At 38.2% G+C, this 22,048-nt stretch overlaps 1 protein-coding gene across 1 annotated transcript in view; it reads right to left on the minus strand.

Moving 5' to 3' along the window:
• lemd3 (LEM domain containing 3) overlaps positions 1–20,740 on the minus strand; it is a 35,082-nt gene extending 14,342 nt beyond the window's left edge. Inside the window, exons 1-6 of the mRNA XM_059325561.1 lie at positions 19,405–20,740; positions 8,977–9,017; positions 4,150–4,219; positions 2,751–2,824; positions 1,393–1,472; positions 1,141–1,286 (exon numbers count right to left, since the gene is read on the minus strand). Coding sequence (XP_059181544.1) covers positions 1,141–1,286; positions 1,393–1,472; positions 2,751–2,824; positions 4,150–4,219; positions 8,977–9,017; positions 19,405–20,713 — 1,720 coding nt within the window. The 5' untranslated portion in view covers positions 20,714–20,740. The remainder of the gene's footprint in view (positions 1–1,140; positions 1,287–1,392; positions 1,473–2,750; positions 2,825–4,149; positions 4,220–8,976; positions 9,018–19,404) is intronic.
• Between the last annotated feature and the right edge of the window lie 1,308 nt (positions 20,741–22,048).

Here is a 22,048-nt window from a genome sequence, read left to right on the forward strand (position 1 = left end):
AACTTGAGGCAATCTTGGAACTCAGACTCAACCTTAATGACTCAGACTTGTGACTCAGACTCTTCTTGGTGACTCAGACTTGAGGACCCTGGACTTGGACTCAGGTGTTGATGACTCTATTTGGTTTCGATTCAACCCTAACCCAGTTAAAGTATTTTTGTCAGACGATGGCAGTGCAATGAATTGCTGTAGGCCAGAGATTCCCAAAGTGTGGTGCGCGCTCCCCCAGAGGTGGACATAACTTTGTTGCATTATATTGAAACTGTGTTTCAGATTAATTCAAATGCGAGAGCACATTGTTGTGATGGTGATTATTTTATTATATGTGTGTTCTTGTCATTTGAGCATGATTAAACAGGCCGCCTTAATTATGACTATAAAAAAGCTTATTGCATTTGTTTTGGTTTGGTTTTAAGGTGTGGGAGATTTGTGGTGCGTCAACCCGGTTGGGACATAGGGGGTGCGCAGCTAAAAAAGTTTGAGAACTGCTGCTATAGGCTAATACATCAGTAAAAACACTAAAAAAAGATTGAGCAAGAGACGAAACATAATTTAAAAAAAGGTTGCTAATCTGACAACTTTGGCCACTCATGAGAGAAAATATGTCTTCAGGAATTAGATCAATTGGTGCAATTTATAATTGTTCTTTCATGTCAGCTCGCCTTAATCAGCAGAGCAGAAAAGCTCATCAGTCATGAGTAAAATGTTCGCTACGTCAGAACTTATTCTGAAAAATTGTTTCCATCTCCCGTTTAGTGCAATAACTATTTTTTTAGAAAAACACAAAAACCACCTTAAGCGAGCGAAAAACTTTGGTGTACATTTTTGAAACTTTTGTTGAAATATGGAATTTCCAGCAAACTTTTTCATGCAAATCTTCAAAATGTGCACCGAAACTTGCTGATGGAAACGCGACTAATGTCTCTAAGATTCCAGGACTTAACCCAGCCCCTGGGCTTGTGGTACACTGGCTCCCCATCGGACCCTGTCCATGTTGTAATCTTTTAACTGTCGATTGGTGTCAGTTACATTCAGTCATCATTAGTGACACTGGCAATACAACTGTGTCGCTACACTAATCGATCAGAATAATCGGCTGTGATCTGCACTGTTGTTCATGTGGTGTGTGGCTTCTCTCACCAACTGCAATGAGGAAGACTCTGCTGATGACTGTGAGGAAGGCTCGGCGGAAGCGGCATGAGAAGGGCATCTTGGGATGCGAGGACTCCAGCCGAGAGATCTCAGATACATCAGTCAGTGGCTCATCAGCTACCTGCCCAGCCAGCCTGCACACACACACACACACACACAAAACATGTGCAAAGTGAGTAGAGATGTCACACACAAGGCTTGTGATCAGCATGAACATATATATATATATATGTATATTACCTTATCCCCACATCCTGGCCTGTCCGGACAATCCACTCCAGAGAAGTCTCAATGAGGTTTTCAAAGTCCTTATTCTGAGCCTGAATAGAAGACACATGGTAATGAGGAGAGGAAGTGTACAAATCAGTATCCACTTTGGCCCTTATGTCAGCTTCCAGGACTTCCCATTCATAAGGGTCCAACTTTATTAACCCTTGTGTAAAAAAAGTATAACACCAATCCAATCAAAAAGGACCCCATGACATCAGACTGGTTTTAGGACAAAAAAAATGATTACCAACTTTTTTTTCACCTTTTAAGGCAACTCATGACCAACACATTGATATAGAATTTTCATTTTTTTTTTTTTTTTATTCAACCTTTTTTTTCATTATTATTGGTCAATTTTAGTCAAAATATACAAAATTAGGTCTCATATCAAGAAAAAAAAAAGTAATAAAACCTGAATATTTTTTTCAGTAGTAATAGTGGGGGAAAAATCTTGATGGGAATGTAAAGAGTAGGTTATGTCAACTTTTAGTGAAACTTATATTTTGAAAACATTGTTCATTTTTAGATGACAGCAAAAAAAAAAAAAAAAAAAAAAAAAACACACCTGTGGTCAAAAAGGACCCCATTACATCAGACTGGTTTTAGGACATGTAGAAAAAAAATATTACCAACTTTTTTTCACCTTTTAAGGCAACTCATGACCAACACATTGACATATAATTTTCATATTTTTTCATTATTATTGGTCAATTTTAGTCAAATATACAGAATTAGACCTGATTTCAAGAGAAAAAAAGTAATAAAACCTAAATATTTTTTTAATAGTTAAAGTGAAATAAGGTGTGATTTTTTTTTACTTTTTTTGCTGTCATACAAAAATTAACAATGTTTTCAAAACATAAGTTTCACTAAAAGTTGACACAACCTACTCTGTGCATTCCCATTAAGAAATTATTATTTCACTATTACTATTGGAGAAAAAAAAATCAGGTTTTATTACTTTTTTTCTCTTGAAATTAGGCCTAATCCCATGGGGATGATACTTCCAGGGTGGACTACAAAAATACATACCGTAATTTCTATTGCTCTCTATTAGACTCTAAAGGTAAGAACTTGTGGAACGTAGTGAACTTGCCACTCAAACACATCTCCCAAAAAGAATAATTTGGGGACAAATAAAGATTTTTTTGTGTCACTTTTTCTTAAATTGTCACTTTAAAAAGTGTTTTCTTCATGCTCTCCGCTCTGACTCAGCTGGATTGAAAACATAAAACTAAACTAAAGAAAACAGGTTGCTAAAAAATTCTGCAAAATCTCTGCGTGTTAGAAAGACAGGTCTTGTGAATTATGTTAATGTGTGGATGTACCAGTAAATATGAAGAGGCCTCTTTCATGGACAGACTCCTGTTTGGATGCTGCTCGTCTCCACAGTCATGTTGGCCTGAAATCAGAACATCAAACAATCACTGGGGGAAAACTTCTTCTACCGCTTGTATTGACTCAGTATGTCATCACAGCCTGTTGATCTGATTAGTGTACTGTTGATGATTACATGACAGGCACAGGGACCTGAAGCTTATATCACAGGAGATTTTAGATAGAAGCCGTGCTTCCTTTAGGGGGAAGAGTGGCCACCAGGAAAGTCTCAGGCCACGGCCTCTCAAATGTCCGCTCACTCTGCGTGTCTCCATTACAAAAAGGCCCCCAGAGGGATTTAGAGACTCTGGAGGTCACGTATGATTTTTCGATAGTCGCGTAATCGCTTAGCGACAGTTTCAACCGTGATCACATAAGGGAGACTCAACTGTGGCCGCCGTCACTAACTGTGCACAACGTCAGCAGCTGATCATAAACAAAGCAGCATGGCTAATTATGCACAGTGTCTCCGCTGATCATAAACATAGTGATTGTGAATTAACCGGCATCGCTAACAGTGTGTCTGGTGCTTGTTGTAAACAAACAGATATCACTAAGTGAACACCTCCTGCAGCAGCAGCACATACACACTGTGCTGCTACAGAGCTAACTGTTAGCCTATTAGCAATTTGCAGACTGGACACTAAGGGGTTAACATCCCCTCCGGCTCTGTGACTGCAGCTGGGAGAGACTGCTGCAGGAGGACTGTGCCGCTTCAACTGGTTCTTACATGGGGGCCGGTGGCTCGTTAAGAAGAACGAGTCTCCAAAAGTCTCCAATAACACCAGAAACAGTTGTTGGATTTGTCGCCAGGCGCTTTTTTGAAAAATAGTCGCTAAGGGGGTCTGAAAAGTTGCTAAATATAGCAACAAAGTAGCTAACTTGGCAACACAGCTTCGCCGACTTCTACAAATGGCATGTGTTGTTGTGGCGTCGAGTACTACGTCACATCCTGCTTAGCGATCTATCCAATCAGCAACCAGGCTGTTTTCAGGGGAGAAAAACGGCCCTGCTCTTCCACAGGGACTAAAAAAGTCCGGACAAAAGACCGCTCAGGACTGCTCATATTCAAATTAGGGGTCTTCGGCGAGTGAGCCACCTCATTCCGGGTATTGGGCGGTAGTGGAAACACCCTTATACTTTCTATGTCTGGCAGCATTGGATCATTTCTATTGAGTTTTTGATTACTCTGGATTATGTACAGCATATAAAGTGCAAATGCATCAGTCTTAAAGTCGATGTCTATGTCACTTGTTCCAGAGAAGTAGAAAACTGCCAACATAAGGTCTGGAAATAGGTTTACACACAGCTCTACAGTTAGTCAGTCACACAAACAGAGTTAATAGCTACCTGCGACGTGGGCCAGGTGGTCGTGTAGACTGAGCAGCAGCTTTAGGATCAGTTCCTTTTCCGTCTTGTTCTGCAAAAAATAAATACTTAGTGACCACCAAGAGAACTGCTCACGTTTATGCATTTGTTAACATTTCTAATGGCACAAGAGGGGAAGCAAAATAATACAATCTTGTAGGGATGTCCCAATCTTTTGGCCCTGATCCCAATCTGAGTCCTTAAGCATAGAGTATGATCCGATACATACATTTGCCTAAATGTTGGTTAAAAATGGAACACAAGCATGGAAAACAGCTGTAGATACTAAGTATGTCACATCCCGAATGAAAAATATTACATTAATAAGACTTAATTATAGATTAGATATGACTGAAAGTCAGGGTGTGCCATATCGTATCGTTCACGATAATATCGGTATTTTTTATTTTTTTTAAAATGCATATCATGATATTGGCAACATTCATACTTCTTGATGTAGTGGTTAAAGTTGTTTTAATCACAAAAAGCTACTTACTCTCTGTCGCTAAACACATGCAACTTTCAAAATAAGAGCACAGTATGTTAACAGAATCCACCACATAACTTACAAGAAGACTGTCAAAATAAGATGCCTTAAATAAAACATACAAGAACCTTTATTCTCCTTTACAAAATGTCATTAAAATATGCCCCAGAAACCCCTAAATGGTTATTTTTCATTATTTGCTCATACTCAAGAGTCAAGAGTAATTATTTTTGTATTTGGCAACTGTTGAGATTTGCACTTCACACTACATTTTTATCTATTTATTCATACAGACTATTGTTATCGCAAAAATAGCCTGAAATATCGTGATATTCTTTTAGGGCCATATCGCCCACCCCTAACCGAAAGTTAAACTGGGATAGGGTTCCTCATGAAACTGATGCAATCAGTGAGAGCAGACTTTGTTGGTACTACATTAGTGATATAGTGTGGAGCTTTCCCAAGGTAAGATGATCTTTGGCGGAGCTGTATAATATGTGTCGGTTTCGTTAAAACAAAGCATTTAAAGTTGTCCTCTCCTCCCGAGCTCCGTGAGCCAGAGAGAACGAAGCTGTGAACGCGAGAAAAAAATATTTTCTGATTGTTTGACAGCAAATAAACCAGCCCACAAATCTGCACAACCCTCTGGGAAGGTGCCGAATTGTTAGATTTAGTGTGAATACAAGTTTCATGCTGTCGCTGCATGTGTGTGTCAAACGGATACCAAAGGACACAGCAGCACACAGCAGAGGAGAGAGGGGAGGAGCAGGGGAAACACAGACGTAAGGGTCATCTGTGCCTCTGTATGGAACAGGCTGCACACCAGTGGTGCAACCATTACTTGATTTTGTCAACAAGAATGAATGACTATAGTAAGTTGCAGATTAATTTAATTGTCGATAATAAATTGGTTATGTCATTATGCATGTTTTTCACGCGGTGCATGGACCAAGGTTATAATAGTTTGGGGTTTTTCATTTGTTTTAGTTTTAATTTCGTTGTGAATTTTTGTTTTCAAATTCAGTTAGTTTTAATTAGTTTTTAGAGTAACTTTGCTAGTTTTAGTTTAGTTTTTATTTTTTTTGAAAATGCTTAGTTTTAGTTTAGTTTTTATTAGTTTTTTGTAATGGGCTACGTGTTGGGTGCCAGATTCAATGGGGTCATAATAAATTGTGCCTTTATTTCCTTTGGTTTATCCATCTCAGCCCCAATAAGTTTATTAACTCTTACAGTTCCAGGTGTTTTGAATTTTGTTTGGAGTGTAGACATCCCAGTCTCAGTAAACATATTTATTAAACATTTTATTTATGTTCCTGCATGTTCACTAACAGAATCCTCTTTCTCATAGAAACACTGGATTATGTATGAAATAAGTTTAAAAAAAGACAAAAACGAAGGACATTTTCACTATAATTTTAGTTAGTTTTACTTAGTTTTGTAATCACACAGTACAGTTTATGTTAGTTATCGTTTTTTTAAAAACTTTTTATTTAATTTTTATTTCAGTTAACGAAAATGTTTTTTCAATTCTAGTTTTCGTTATTTTGTAAGTTTTTGTTAACTATAATAACCTTGGCGTGGACCTGACGCCGGTTTCCCCAGTTTCTGCGGTGTGAGCCATCTTACATCATTACCATCTTTGCTGAGAGTTGCGTGAGCCAAACAGTGACTGGGCAGCAACAGGTAGTGTACCAAAACTTCAAAAGTATGGGAGCATTTCACCCTTAAAGCTGTTAAGAGGAGGACTGGCTGCGAGACTTGTAAAGCGGACCCCTGCACATCACGGGAGCACATCAGCCATGCACGTACATTTGAAAATACAATGCTGATGCAGACTGCATTTTTTTCTTCTTTTTTTCGTATTTTAGTTCACATCAATATCCAAGTATAGTCTGGACCTGTAACAACTTTTAATTTTAAATTTAATTTAATTATTATTTAACTTGCCATTTCTTAACTCCCACTGTCTTAAGTTGAATGATGTGTGATATATGCCTCTTTTTGTGCGTGTGTATGAGGACTCTATACTGCAAACTAAATCTACCTCTGGGTACAAATAAAGTAACTTGAACTTAAACTTGAACTTTGACTGGTCCAGGTTATCTATAGTTGGATTGTCCTCTTCCACACGGGACATGCTGCCAGGGGGGTTGGAAGCCCTGCTGTCACCTCGCCTTAAAGCATATTACCTCTCCAAATCCATTACATTTCCTTTTCCATTTCATATATATTATCCTTATTATTAGTTAGCACATGCTTAAAGGACCTTTAACTACATTCAAAAGATTGATAGCTAAATAAGAGCTGTTAAGAAATTGTGTAATTAATTATCTGATTAGTTGACTTAGCGTTTCAATAATTGATGACTATTTGACTATCAAAATAGTCATAAGTTTCAGCCCTACTGCACACTCTATTATAGTATTATGGGAGAGTACTATGGGAGAGTACTATGGGAGAGTACTATGGGAGAGTACTATGGGAGAGTACTATGGGAGAGTATTATGGGAGAGTACTATGGGAGAGTACTATGGGAGAGCATTATGGGAGAGTATTATGGGAGAGTACTATGGGAGAGTATTATGGGAGAGTACTATGGGAGAGTACTATGGGAGAGCATTATGGGAGAGTATTATGGGAGAGTATTATGGGAGAGTACTATGGGAGAGTATTATGGGAGAGTATTATGGGAGGGTACTATGGGAGGGTACTATGGGAGAGTACTATGGGAGAGTACTATGGGAGAGTATTATGGGAGAGTATTATGGGAGAGTGGCACTGCGGCACCAGCACACTGAGGTGGACAAAACACAGAGGGGTAGAGAAAGGATGGGATTTTAATCTTTAAGCTTTATTTTAGCCATTAAAACATGCATGCATCTGCACAGAACATCTCTACAATCTAGTCCCAAAGATCCAGTTAACCTTTGAAATAAAGGTAGAACTTAGTGTCTTATTGATAGTATTTAGTAGGGCTGGGTGATATACATCAATATAAAAGATATATCGATGTATTTTTAAATGTGATATGGAATTAAACCATATCGCCTATATCAATATATAGCTAGAAAAATATATTTTATATATAAATGCTGGCCTTACTAGGGTTTGTCATATTTAGTTATTTTGTACTGTTCCTTATTCTTTTCTCATGTAAATGTATTTATTTCAGAAAAAGGTTGGCCTATTTTATTTCATAGGCTATTTTTTACTTAAGATATTTTTTATTTAAATGTGCATTTAATGGAGCTTTGTAGGGTTGCCAAAAGTATCGATACTTTTTTGAGTATACGTTGTATCCAGATACGATACTCATTTTCAAAAGTATCGATAAATAATAATAATAATAAAAAATCAGGCACGTTGTATGCCCATATTACGTTAATTGACACAGTGTCAGTATACATAAGCATAGAGTTAATACGATTACATAAATGTTGATGACTGAAAAGTGTCATTTTCTCTCTTGTGAAGTCCCAGAATGAAGCAGAGAAAAGTTGACCTGCAACCAAACAGCAATACACACAGCCAAAAATATTGTTCTAATTGTTATTGTTTATTGTATTTATTTATTTTTTGCACTACCTCAGACCTGAAGCTTGTTATCATAGTTGCAGTATTTCTTTTGCACAACTTTTTTTATTATAAATATTTAACCTGTGGTTCTGTTCATTTTAACATGTTGCATTTTTCTTGTTAATTAAAATATTTCTGTTAAATTTTGGGGTCTTTGTTTTTATCCTTGTGGTATCGAAAATGGTATTGAGTATCGAATATTTTCCTGAGTATCGGTATCGAGTTGAAAATTTTAGTATCGTGACAACCCTAGCTTTGATTTAAAAAAAAAAAAAAAAAAGGTACTCTAGTTGTTTTAAGTATTCATGTTCACTTAAATAAACAGTTTCAATAAAACTACTTGTGACATGTCATATTTGGCTTTGACTGAACATTTGCTCTCACTGTGCCAAAAAATATTGGGACACATATCGATATTCAGCCTAAATATATCGGGATATGACTTTTGGTCTATATCGCCCAGCCCTAGCATTTAGTATTAGTTTAGATCAATTGTTTTCACAAGTCAGGCGAGAAGAAGGGTAGGAGTGCTTGTGGGACGGTTCACTCCAGCCGGCCAGGACTATTCATTAACACGGCTGCACTTCAGCTGGTTTCACTGCTCACATCCATTATCCTTCCAATCTAATTTCAGGATTAATGTACACATTATACTTCCGGTGCTCAATACATTGAAGAAAAACTTTGCTGTAACACAACTTTGCTGTACACAGAAGTTAAAGAAGGGGTCATAAAGGTCTACTTACATAAGCAGAGTCAAAGTCACTGCCAAAAGGGTGGCTCTTAACTGTAACAAAGGAGAGAGAGATATGCTGAAGAAGACAGAAACATCAGGCACACTGTAAAGCAAACAGCACACATGTAAAGGCACACGCTGGATTAGGAAAAACGTCTATAATAAGAAGGCATGTTTGCAGACTGTGGAATGTGAGTGTAGTTCAGACACCACTTAACACGTGAGTCAGTGTCTGTACATGAAACTCAAGCCTTGAAAACCTCACCACATCAGTGAGGCACTTGGAGCACTGCCATCTCACAGCAATGAGCCTAATCAAAGGCATTAAATTAATCCAGAACTGAATCATACTACTGGAGGTAAGAAGGTAACTCTTTTTTCTTTTAAACTACAACGTATTTTTATACTGGGCTTGGCATGGTGCTAATTTCCTACACTGCTATGGGAAATGTACTCAGCATTTCCCTCCAAAAGACATATCTACATCATATTCAAGAGGACTTGGTTTATTCATAGTGTAAATTAATCCAAAGAATTAATCGATAACAGGTGCCCTGCTGAAAGCATTTTACTCAATCTGAAACATTAAAAAAAAATAATAATAATTAATTAATTTTAAAGTTTTACTTTTAACCTGCATTGTTTATATCCATGTTAGCCTGTTTTATACTATATATCTCAGAAAATGCTGCTTGGCATAATTAAGAAATATTGTGAGGTATTACATGTTTTTTCTGTCAATTTTTTTAAATAGTCAGCAATTAACTGGAACTGAACCATAACGCTCATAAGCATGGTGTGTTCAAAAACGGTGGGTTAAATTTTGTGGGACTAATAAGGGAATTTTAATATCAATAATGATGTTTATTTAGATATTTATTTTATTCCTATTTAGTCTTTATTTTATCAGTTATCATTTATAGAATTGGCTGACAATGTAATGCATTGTTTGTATAATGTATAACAATAACAATGTAAAAAAAATATTAAATGAAGTTTTGTGTTGAAGAAAGTAGCTCTCTGGATACATTTGCAGAGTGGTGAAAAATGCACAGTCCACATAGAAAAGGTCCATTTACATTCCAACTCAAATAATTACTGTATTGGCAACCATATCAGTTATTGATTAATTTTCCACCTCTAAAACCAGTATTGGTATCGGTCTGGCTCAACTTTCTAACAGTGTTCTTTCTTGCTTTTGCTAACAGATTCCTTAATTCTTCATACTTTACCACTATTGGGTCACTTTTTTAATTTACATGCTGCAATATAAACATGTTTATTGCAAGTCAAATTTGTGTTAAAAGTCTATTATTGCATTTTTGCTTTGAGTCTAAATGTTTTGCTTGCTGTTGAGCTGAATCTCGAGGGTGCAAATTACAAAGGGTGACAACTTGGTAACATCTACAGCTATGCAAGGTTATAATGGTTTTGGATTTTTCATTAGTTTTAGTTTTAATTTCATTGTGATTTTTTGTTTTCAAATTCAGTTACTTTTAATGAGTTTTTAGAGTGAGTTTGCTAGTTTTAATTTGTTTTTATTTTTTGGATTTTGCATTGGGGTATTTGTTGGGTGCCAGATTTAAAAAAAAGTCACAATAAATGTTTCCTTTATTTCCTTTGTCTGATCCATCTCAGCCCCAATAAGTTTATTAAGTCATAAAACCAGATAGATGAAATAGATTTCATATCAACCAAAAAGGTTTACGTATGAAAAAAGTTGACAAAGATGAAAATGAAGGACATTTCATAATTTTAGTTAGTTTTAGTTAGATTTTTCAACACAAAATACAGTTTCAGTTAGTTATTGTTTTTTTAAAAAACTATTTATTGTTTTTTCAAGATGGCGGCGTAGGAGAGGGTCACGTTCGGGAGAGCTGGTGCGCTAACTCGCTAATTTGTTAATTTAACCCTGCGAAAGTAGCACTACAACCTCTTAATGGTTCATTAGCCTAAAATGAACATTGACAGTTATTTTCTGAGACAGTCCGACGGCATGCCACGTAAGAAAAATCAAGCTGTTGACGATGCTGAGCATAACCAACAGGCGGGCGGTGCCCATGCTGGAGCTAGCACCACAGCCGACACTGGAGCAGATGCTAGCTTACTGGCACTTCGTGAAGCCGTGAGTGAAATAACAGCCAATATCTCCAGAGCTATCGATGAAAAGCTAAGCCCACTGTCAGAGCTCTTTAAAATACATCGAGAGGAGCTCGACAGTCACGATAAGCGCATAACTGAGGCCGAACAGAGGATTTCGGCGTTGGAGGATGCCACAGACCCGGTCGACGGGAAAATGAAAGCGCTAGAAAAGATGGTGTGTGAATTGAGCGAGCGGGCTGACGACCTGGAGAACAGGGGCCGACGGAAGAACATCCGTATCGTCGGACTTCCAGAGGAGGCTGAGGGAGAAGACCCGACTCGGTTCTTCGAGACCTGGCTCCCAGAAATCCTTCACATTGAAACGAAGTCGGGTCGTGTGAAGTTGGAGAGAGCACACCGCTCACTGGCCCCAAAGCCCCCCTCCACCCAGAGACCGCGGCCGGTGCTGGTTAGGTTCCATAACTTTCAAGATAAACAACGTATTATGAATGCGGCGTGGGAGATGGGACGGAAAAATCAAGCGCTGAAATATGAAGACGCAACGGTGATGATATTTCAGGACTTTTCCGCATCCGTTCTCCGCAGGAGAAAGGGATACGATGTAGTGAAGAAGCAGCTGAGAGCTCTCGGCGCTGACTACAGGCAAATCTACCCTGCGTCTCTGAGAGTCACCTGTCGCGGATCCACCAAGGTATTCCACGACCCAGCCGCGGTGGAGAAATACGTCCAGTCACTGAGGGAGGCCCCCCGTGACGTTGTGTGAACATTACTCTGTAAGTTTTTCATGTGAAGCAGCGGATTAGTCGGACTTTTATTATGTGTTACAGTTAGTCAATGGATATACATTGCATTTTATTTGGAGCGCTGACACTTTAACTTTGCAGGCTTAATATAAGTAATGCCTCCCGACCTCCCGGATAGATATCTTTCTTTTGTTGCTAGAAAACCCTCTCACTCGAGCTCCTCTAAGTTTAGGAGAAGGACAGTGTTTACGTTTTATGCCAATGTTGGCCAAGGTGTGCCTTAGATGCACTGTTTTTTGTTATAACCGTTATAATGTTATGTTCTGGTTCTATTTGGCTCACTGTTACAGATTACTTTACAGGCGATATGTGTTCAGGCATCATTTTATTTCATAGTCAGTAACCATGTCAGCTTTGAAGCTATGCACTTGGAATGTGAACGGTGTTCACACGCCTATCAAACGGAAAAAGATCCTAACTTATCTTAAAAGGGAAGGTGTCGATGTAGCGCTGTTGCAAGAAACGCATTTAAATGACAGTGAACATTTGAAATTACAACAAGGTGGTTTTGGACAGGTTTATTTTTCATCTTTTACTTCAAGCAGTAGAGGGGTGGCCATCTTAATCCAGAAAAATGTACCATTCAAACTTTTAAACTGTATAAAAGACACAACAGGCTGTTATGTAATAGTGAGAGGCACACTCTATGGAGAAGAAATTGCTATAATGAATATTTACCACCCACCTGGATATCCAATTGATCTCCTGACTACTTCTTTCTCTAAAGTGATAGATCTTAATATTAGAAACACGTTTATTGGAGGAGATTTTAATTGTCATTTAGATCCCATTATGGACAAATCTCCTCCCGGAAAATCTTCTCTTTCACCTCAAGCTAAAGTCATCTCAGCACTTTGTGAGGACCTAGACTATATAGATGTATGGAGAGCCCAACACGTGGCTGAGAAAGAATATACCTTTTTTTCAAATGTTCACAAATCCTATACTAGGATTGATTACATCTTCCTCCCAAGAATTATGCTGCAGTCAGTTATCTCCAGCTCTATAGGAAATATAGTTATTTCCGATCATGCTGCTGTGTCCATACAATATAACTTAAGAAACCCAGTCAACCAAACTAGGCACTGGAAGTTTAATCCTTCTATTTTAACAGACCATAAATTCATATCCTACTTTAGAGAGGAATTTAAGTTCTTTCTATCTGTTAACTCAGCTTCCACAAACGACCCCTCGTTGCTGTGGGAAACATCTAAAGCTTTTTCAAGAGGTCTTATCATATCTTACATGTCCACTAAGAGGCGAAGGCAGGACGAACAAAGGAAAATCTTGGAGTCGAAATTGAAACATGCGGAGAAAGAATATGTTAAAAGCTCATCTGTTCAGAGACTTAAAGAGATTTCTGCACTTAGATGCACTTTGAACTTACTATTAACAAAAGACGCAGAAGGTAAAATTAGACTTGCTAGACAAAAAATGTACGAACATGGTGATAAAGCAGGGAGATATCTGTCATATCTGACTAAAAAAAAAGCAGATTCTCGAATTATTCCCTCAGTTATAGATAGCTTGGGTAAACAGGCTTTCGACACCATAACCATTAACAACACATTTAAAACTTTCTATGAAAATTTGTACAAATCTGGACTACAAACTGACAATACTAGAAAAATGGATGATTTTTTCTCTTCCCTCAACTTTCCCAGTCTATCTGTTGACCAGAAAACATCTCTCCAAGCTCCTATATCTAAGAAGGAAGTCCTTGATGCTATTAAAGGGTTACAATCTGGTAAAGCTCCAGGTCCAGATGGACTCAGTAGTGAATTCTACAAAGAGTTCCATGACTTATTGATTGACCCTCTTCTAGATATGTTTAATGACTCTTTTAAGAAAGGCATTTTACCGCAGTCTCTGAGAGAGGCGCACATTTCTCTAATTTTAAAAAAGGGCAAAATCCCAGAGGACTGTGCATCATACAGGCCCATCTCCCTGCTGAATGCTGATCTAAAACTCCTCTCTAAAATATTAGCAACAAGATTAGAAAGGGTACTCCCTATTCTTATAAATGATGACCAAACTGGATTCATCAAAGGTCGTAATTCATACAATAATATACGCAGATTACTAAATACAATCCAAGTTTTTCAACAGCAGTCTTTGAATGGTCTGGTGCTTTCTCTGGATGCCGAAAAGGCATTTGACCGCGTGGAAATGCCATACTTGTTTTATACATTAAACAAATTCGGCCTGGGTGAAAAATTTATAAATTGGATAAAATTACTTTATATGAATCCTCTCTCAGCAGTGCTTACAAACGGGTTGTGTTCTTCTAACTTCCAAATTTTAAGAGGTACAAGACAAGGATGTCCTTTATCGCCCTTGCTCTTTGCCCTGGCAATTGAGCCTCTCGCTGAGGCAATCAGGACAAATGAAATCATACATGGTCTCACCATTGAAACAAGACAACACAAGATTACTCTGTATGCGGATGATGTCTTGATTGTTCTGACTGAGCCTGAGGTATCTACCCCAGCACTTATTGAGACCATCAATATGTTTAGTACTTTTTCTGGCTACAGAATAAATTTCAGTAAATCGGAGGTAATGCCATTAGGTAGTCTGAAACAAATACCCAAAACTCCATCTCCCTTTCCTTTTAAATGGTCACCAGAAGGTTTTGTATATTTGGGTATAAGTATAACACCCGCCTTTGACCAATTATATAAAGCAAATTTCCCACCCATATTCGAGCGTATAAGGTTGGACCTTGAGAGATGGAACACTCTCCCAATTTCCTGGTTAGGCCGTGTTGCACTGCTGAAAATGAACATCCTCCCCAGGTTACTTTACCCGATACAGATGATCCCAGTTATGTTTCTCCATAAGACAATCAAACAGCTAAATAGCTGGTTTAGTTCCTTTATATGGTCAAAGAAGAAAGCACGCCTCAAAATGGCTACATTATGTCTGTCTTCCACAGAAGGAGGTGTTAATCTCCCAGACATTAGAAAGTTTCAGCTTAGTGTTCATCTGCGTACTATAGCCGACTGGATGGGTAATAAGTCCACATCTCTCTGGTTGGATGTAGAAAGTTCAATGTCCAAATACCCCTTGAGTAATCTTTTGTTTATTAGGAAAAGTGCGTTTTTGAAGTCTGCTTGTACTAACCCAATTACAATTTCCACAGTTAAGGCATGGCATGCCATTAGAAAATTAGAGGGCAGATCTCAATTCACCTCTGTCTTTACTCCAGTATGTGATAATCCTGATTTCCCTCCTGGAGTGATGGACAGTAACTTCCGGATTTGGGTAAATAAAGGAATATCCACTTTGCATAAACTACTGGAAGGTTCTACCATGATGTCTTTTAGTCAATTGAAAACGAAATATGACATTCAACAACAGGATTTCTTTCGATATTTGCAAGTAAGAAACTTTGTTACAAAGGATACCACAATCCTTGAGTGTCAAAATATTTCACATGTAGAGAGACAACTCTTTTTACAGAAATCTGGCAGGTCTATTAGCTTATTTTATAATATCCTTAAGGGGCATAACACCACAAACACTTATTTTCTGAAAGACTTGTGGGAAAAAGAACTTAATGTTAACATGACAGATGAAGGTTGGAACGATGCGTGGAAGAATGCTAAAACGTTGAGTGTGTGCAACCGAGTGAGAGCCATGCAGTTAAAGCTTCTGCATAGGGCCCACATATCTCCATCTCAACGTCATAAATTTAATCCTAACTCATCCCCACTGTGCCCCAAATGTAAAATAGAAACTGGCAGTCTCACACATTGTTTGTGGCACTGTGGAAAAATACAGCAGTTTTGGCAGGTCATTGGGCAGGAAATTAATAAGATTCTATCCACTAATAGAAATAACGACCCCTTGTATCTACTACTCGGCATATCTGATTTGTCCATCACCGACAAATTTAAAAGAAAACTTCATCAAACACTTGCTTTCTGTGCTAGAAAGTGTATTCTTTTGAATTGGATAATGGATAAAGCTCCTTCTAAGGCTCAATGGCAAAGGGTGATACTTGAATATGTTGCTTTGGACTATCTGACATGTAGACTGCACAGCAGGGATGATGTTTTTCGTAAAACATGGGAACCCTTTTTGTCATATATTGGTTTGAATATCTCTACCATTCTTGCAAGAGGGTTGGTATCATAGCTGAGAATACTCTGCCTTGTAAGTGACACCCTACCGTTTAATTGATATGGTTTTGTTTCTGGTTACCTTGCTTTCTTTGATCATGTGAATGTATCATGTATGGCAGTGCACACTTGGTTTGTTTTACTTACTTATCCTATTTGTGTAGGATGACTCCTGAATCTCTCGCCAAAATCTGAATTTAAATATGTATGTGTGCCAAATGTATGTTTTTTTTTGTTTTGTTTTTGTCATGTATGTGTTCCTGTTTTGTCTTTTGAAAATTTAATAAACACATATTTAAAAAAAAAAAAAAAAAAAAAAAAACTATTTATTTTTATTTCAGTTAACGTAAATGTTTTTTCAATTCTAGTTTTCGTTATTTCGTTAGTTTTCGTTAACTATAATAACCTTGGTGCTATGAAAGAGGAGAGGGAGTTGTGAAGTCCATGGAGAGGAGGAGCAGTAGATGTTACCAAGCTGGAACTCATATCAAGACCAATAGGCCAATAGAGCCATGTCTTACATCTTACAGCAAAACATTTGGATATGCAAACAAAAGTTTTCAAGCCGCTATAATCGCAAATTTATTTTACTTTGTTGTGGTGTAGACTGTTTTGCTCTCAAATCTATTTTAACTGCAAAATAAAGAGTCAAAAGTAACCCCGTACACCACCACCTGTTGATCAATGGATAGTGTGAAAGCGTTGGCAGGAAAGTGGATCAGTTGCATTCTTGAGCGTGTGCAAACATTTTTGGCATCTGTGAAATTATTCAGAATTATAAAAGATCCTTATGTCAATCAATTTTACAACCCTAGCTTTTATTTTAGATATGTGAGCATCATTTACTGATTCTTATCATTATCATTTGCTTTTTTTTAATGTTGATAGTAGCTTGCATTATGCATAATCTTCAGAGATAAGCCTGCACACCAAGCAGACTCCCTGGAAGTCTGCACAAAATGTGTTCGAGAGTCCTTGTGGACTTGATGGATTGTGGATTTGGTGCTCAAAGACTTCCTGGGAACACCAGCCTTTAAGTCTGCAAGTGCAGGGAAGTCTGGACATTTGTATTCCTCCATATATATCAAGAGGAAGTGTGAAAGTTTGGGCCTGCAATGAGCCACTGCCTGGAGACTGCTACATTTACTTGATCACAGGGATATGGGAAACAACACCACTGAGAGTGTGTTTGGAGTGTGGTGGATTATGTTCCTGAGCCTGGCTCGAGCTATTACAAAGCAAATCTAGTGTATGCACCTGCAGGAGGGACAGATTGAGAATGGGACTGTGCAATGTGACCAGTGCTCTTGGTTGTTGACAAGATATTGTCACTGATTACAAGGGGTGAAGCTGAAAGCATTTGATCCCGATATTGGTCATTTCACATCTCAATATGGATGTGTAACTGGATATAAAATGTTTTCTGGTCTTGCAATAGATATTAAAGGCCACAAATGTATATAAACATATCAGAAATTATTTTGACAGAAGGAAAATTACTTCATATAGAAACTGACAAAAACAAAGCCTCCTCCACACAAATGCCCAAGAATTTAAGAGATATACAATACAGAATAGTTTTTTTATGAAGATGAATGCACAATAAACATTCATTTTATGAATTTTCATACTAAAGTGTTCCGCAGAAAACTGGAAGCCAAAGATATTATTTGATAACCAAAAAAAATACTTTTTGATAAGAAATGTGCATTACATTTGATCTGCTTGCGTTTTTCTGCACCTTTTTTTTTTTTTTTAATTGTCTAATGTTTTATTTATAAATCTGCTTATTATTATATTATTACTATATATATTTAGGTGGTAGTATTTATCCCTGCTTCGTTTTATTCGTAGTACTTGATATTTTATCCAGTTTTTCTAGTATAGTAGTATTTCTTTACGGTAATTTCGTGTCTTGATTAAACTCAGTGTGTTACAAGTGCACATTTTCATTTTGCAGTCACAGGTCTTCCAGTGCTCTTGGTTGTTGACAAGATATTGTCACTGATTACAAGGGGTGAAGCTGAAAACATTTTATCCTGATATTGATCATTTCACATCTCAATATAGATGTATATGTGGATATAAAAGGTTGTCTGGTCATCCAATAAATAAACAGTCTGTATGTAATAGCCACATGATAAAGCCTATTCTTGTGTCCATCATCTTAGCAAAACAGCAGTAATAGTTCACTCTCATGTTCAAGGATCAGAACGAAAAATATATAAATATTGCCCCAAAACTGGGTTTTCAACATCCTGTTAGTGGCGATACATAAAAATGTTCATGACAGACATTATTCAATTCGATATTGTTTGATATATATATGTTTTCATGTTGCCGGCCCTAATCATGCAATCTGTCCTGACTTTGCAGTGGGATACTTTAGTTTTTATGCTTTATTATTGGAAAGGGACAGTGCAGTGCACATTAATGAACATCGAAAAACATCTTTGTAAATATGCCGGAGTATAGCAAGGCTACTAGTTTGCATCCGTAGTCCCTAAAAAAAAAAAACCTAGCCAGCTTCCTGGAATATCAGACTCAATACCCCAGCAGTTTTATTTCATATGCATAATGATATCTTATCTATATCTTTTGATATTGTTTTGCTTAACTGTTTTCTTTCAGATATTGTGCAGAAAATTGGAATGCTGTTGTAAATCTCACCAAGTTGAAAAAAAAGAAAAGGTAACTTATTTTTATTTTACCCTACTCAACCCTCACTTTTTATGCTGTATTATATGTTTTTATGTATGTCACATTATTTTATGGTTCATTTTATCTGTTTTATATAAATTGTTAATGCAATTTTTAGTGTATGTATATTGTATATTTCTGTCATGTATGATTTTGACTTTAAGCACATTGAGTTTACGCCTGCCGTATGAAATGTGCTATATAAATAAATTTGACTTGACTTTTTCACATAATGTGCATGTGTGGTTGAGGCTCTACGGCAGGTGTGTTCACTGGCTCTGTTCACATATGTAGCACATCACTCTACAATCATTCCATATAGAGATGCAAAATGTTGCAAGAGCAAAGAGATCCATGGTCTGACCACAACCAACATGGGCTCTGGCTTTTCCTTTGGCGTTGGTAGAAATTTGGACTCATGCTCCATTTGTACAGATCAAGTGAGGAACTAGGGAAGCAAATGTCACTTTTCCACTTATTTATTCTATATTGTTTTGTGTCCATTTTCATTTCCAGTGATGGAAGTGTTATTTTACTATACTTTTTGGTACCCTTTTGAATCTAATGTATTGTATGGTTGTATTTTTACATGTCTACTGGATTTACAGATTACCAGGAACAAGAGATTTTAAAGCTCACAAATAAAACAAGTTTTCTTCTTAAAAAAAAAAGATGCTTGAATTACACATGCTGTCAGATACTTACTGACTCCATCCACCTCGGAGGACCCTGAGCCCCTCATCCTCAGGTACATGAGGCCCAGCAGCAGGAAGAAGAGGCAGGCTGCTGTGAGCAGGAACATGGACAGGTAGTGAGCACTAAAGCTCCCAGAAGAGGCCACCTCCTCCCTTTTAAACTGCTGGAGCAGCTCATCCTCCGGGACAGACACCTTCTGCTTGAGCAGTGCCTGGCTGTATGAGTGGTTGGGGGCGGTGTGGTTGGAGTGGTTGCCCCTGTAGGTCTGGGACAGGCTGCTGTATGTGGAGAAGCGCGGTCTCAACCCAATGGCGAACCTGCTAGTGCTGCTGCTGCTCCTGGAGGCTCCGTCCTCGCCGTCGACGTGGTTGTTTTTGCCGGCCTCCCCTCCATGGTTGTCGGTGAGGGACACGTAGATGGACTTCCTGGGGTAAATGTGGCTCCGCAAGCCTCCCGATGTGTCCGAGTCCCTAGTCTTCACCTCCTCCTGCTCCCCCTCCTCCCTCCGGCTCCCCACCATATTTACACTATCAGGCGGGTTAACCTGTCTGGCTGCCCCTCTACCGGCTCCGTGGGAAGGAAACTCCGCTTTGGGGTGGCTCCGTCTGGACTCCAGCCTCTCCCGGTGTTGGTCCCTGGCAGCAAGGCCCCCGACCTCTTCCTCGTCCGAGTCTGAGTAATCCCCAGCTGGCTTGCTTGTGTTTAAGTGAGACGCCCCGCAACCATTTAAAGAGCGAGAGTTCTTCTCCGCGTCCCCCTCATAGTCGTCCTCGTCCCCCGAGTCGTCGTAATCCCTCCCTTCCGCCTCAGGGCTGGATCTGGCCCGGACCCCCCAGCCCAGAGAGACACTTCTCTGGGAGGAATTGTTGCTATTCAGCGGGCTCGTAGCGCCATACTGACTCTTGTTAGCAGTACTCGGTAGAGACACGGGCCTTATCTTCGGTTGCTGTGGAAACGCGGAGCCTCGCTCTGCCCTACCGCCTTTTCTCTTCAGTGGAGCTTCAGCGTCAGACTCGTCGGAGCTGAAGCCGAGGACGGAGGACTTCCGGCCCGGTCTCCGGCTGGAGCTCAGGTGCGTGACGTCATGGCTGGCTGGCCTGGATCCCGCCGTGTTGGTGCCTCCGCCACTGGTGCTGTTGATGGCCCCGCTGCTGCGCGTCTTACCCGCTCTGGAGCCCCGCTGCTGCTGCTCTTCTCGAAGCTTCTTCAATTTCTTCAAATATACCGGGCGAGTGTTTTCGGTAACCGGGCCTGGAGTGAAACCAAAGCGCTTTAATTCGGAGAAAAGCTCCTCATCCGTTAACTGCGTTGACGCCATCTTGGACAAAACTCTCCGAGAAGGTTGAGTAACGGAAGTGACGTAGGGGTGAAGTGGTAGTAGACGAACTGTGCTGCGTTCAAAGCCAGCAGCACGCTGTTTCTAAATGATAATAGTCTAGTTCTTCGGGATGAGGAATTGCTTAGACTTGCTTACCTTTCCCATTACATATAAAGAATATCAAAAAGTATAAATTCTAGTCATACATCGCAAAAACCAACTGACAAAAAATAAGAAATAAATAACTAGAATAAAGCAATTACATGATCGAAACAAGTAAAATTATCTGCCAGTGCAGTAGGTAAATGTTTCTTTGTAAGACTTCTTTAAATAAGTTTTTTTTTTTTAAATCTAGGCCCTTGAAAAACCAATGATGTCTTGAAATAAACCCAAATATACTTATTTTGAGCAATTATGGCTTGAATAGCCTGACTGTAGTATCATTAAAATAAGCCATTAATACTTGAAACGAGCATGTTTTGGTGGAAGAAAATGCTTTTGAAATAACATTCAACCTACATGAAACTAAAACTCTCAATTGGAGCCAATATCTGAGGGAAAAACTCACCATATTCAACAGTTTAATAGCTTGAAAAACATGAAAAAGCTCACAATGTCAATCCTGAAAACAAGTCTTTAAACAATAAGACAATTAATAAGCACACAGTAATAATACTAATAATTAAAGAAGCACATAAAGCTATGGTCAGTAGGTAAATTATACTCAAAACAATATAATTAAGATACTATTGCTAAAAATAAGAAGAAAATACTTGGTAAGCTTCATGTTTTTTTTTACAGTGTATTGGGATTCTACATCTGACGAGTATGAGCAGCAAGAGGTGAAACACTCTGAATGTACCTTTTTTGTTATTGCAATATATATTAAAGGCCATAAATGTATGTAAACATATCAGAAATTATTTTTACAGAAGGAAAATCACTTCATATAGAAACTGACAAAAACAAAGCCTCTTCCACACACGTTATGCCCAACAATTTAATAGAAATACAATAAATAATAGTTTTTTATGAAGATGAAGGCACAATAAACATTTATTTTATGAATTTTCATACTAAAGTGTTCCACAGAAAACTGGAAGCCAAAGATGTTATTTGATAACAAAAAAAATGCATTACATTTGATCTGCTTAAGGAGTTTTTCCTGCACCTTATTTTTCTATAAATTGTCTTATATATTTTATTTATAAATCTGCTTATGATTATATTATTACTATGTATATATATTTAGGTGGTAGTTTTTATCCCTGCTTCGTTTTTATTTTATCCAGTATTTCTTGGATAGTAGTATTTCTTTACTGTTATTTCGTGTCT

This window comes from Centropristis striata, chromosome 22 (assembly GCF_030273125.1).
Source record: "Centropristis striata isolate RG_2023a ecotype Rhode Island chromosome 22, C.striata_1.0, whole genome shotgun sequence".
NCBI classification, from domain to species: Eukaryota; Metazoa; Chordata; class Actinopteri; order Perciformes; family Serranidae; genus Centropristis; species Centropristis striata.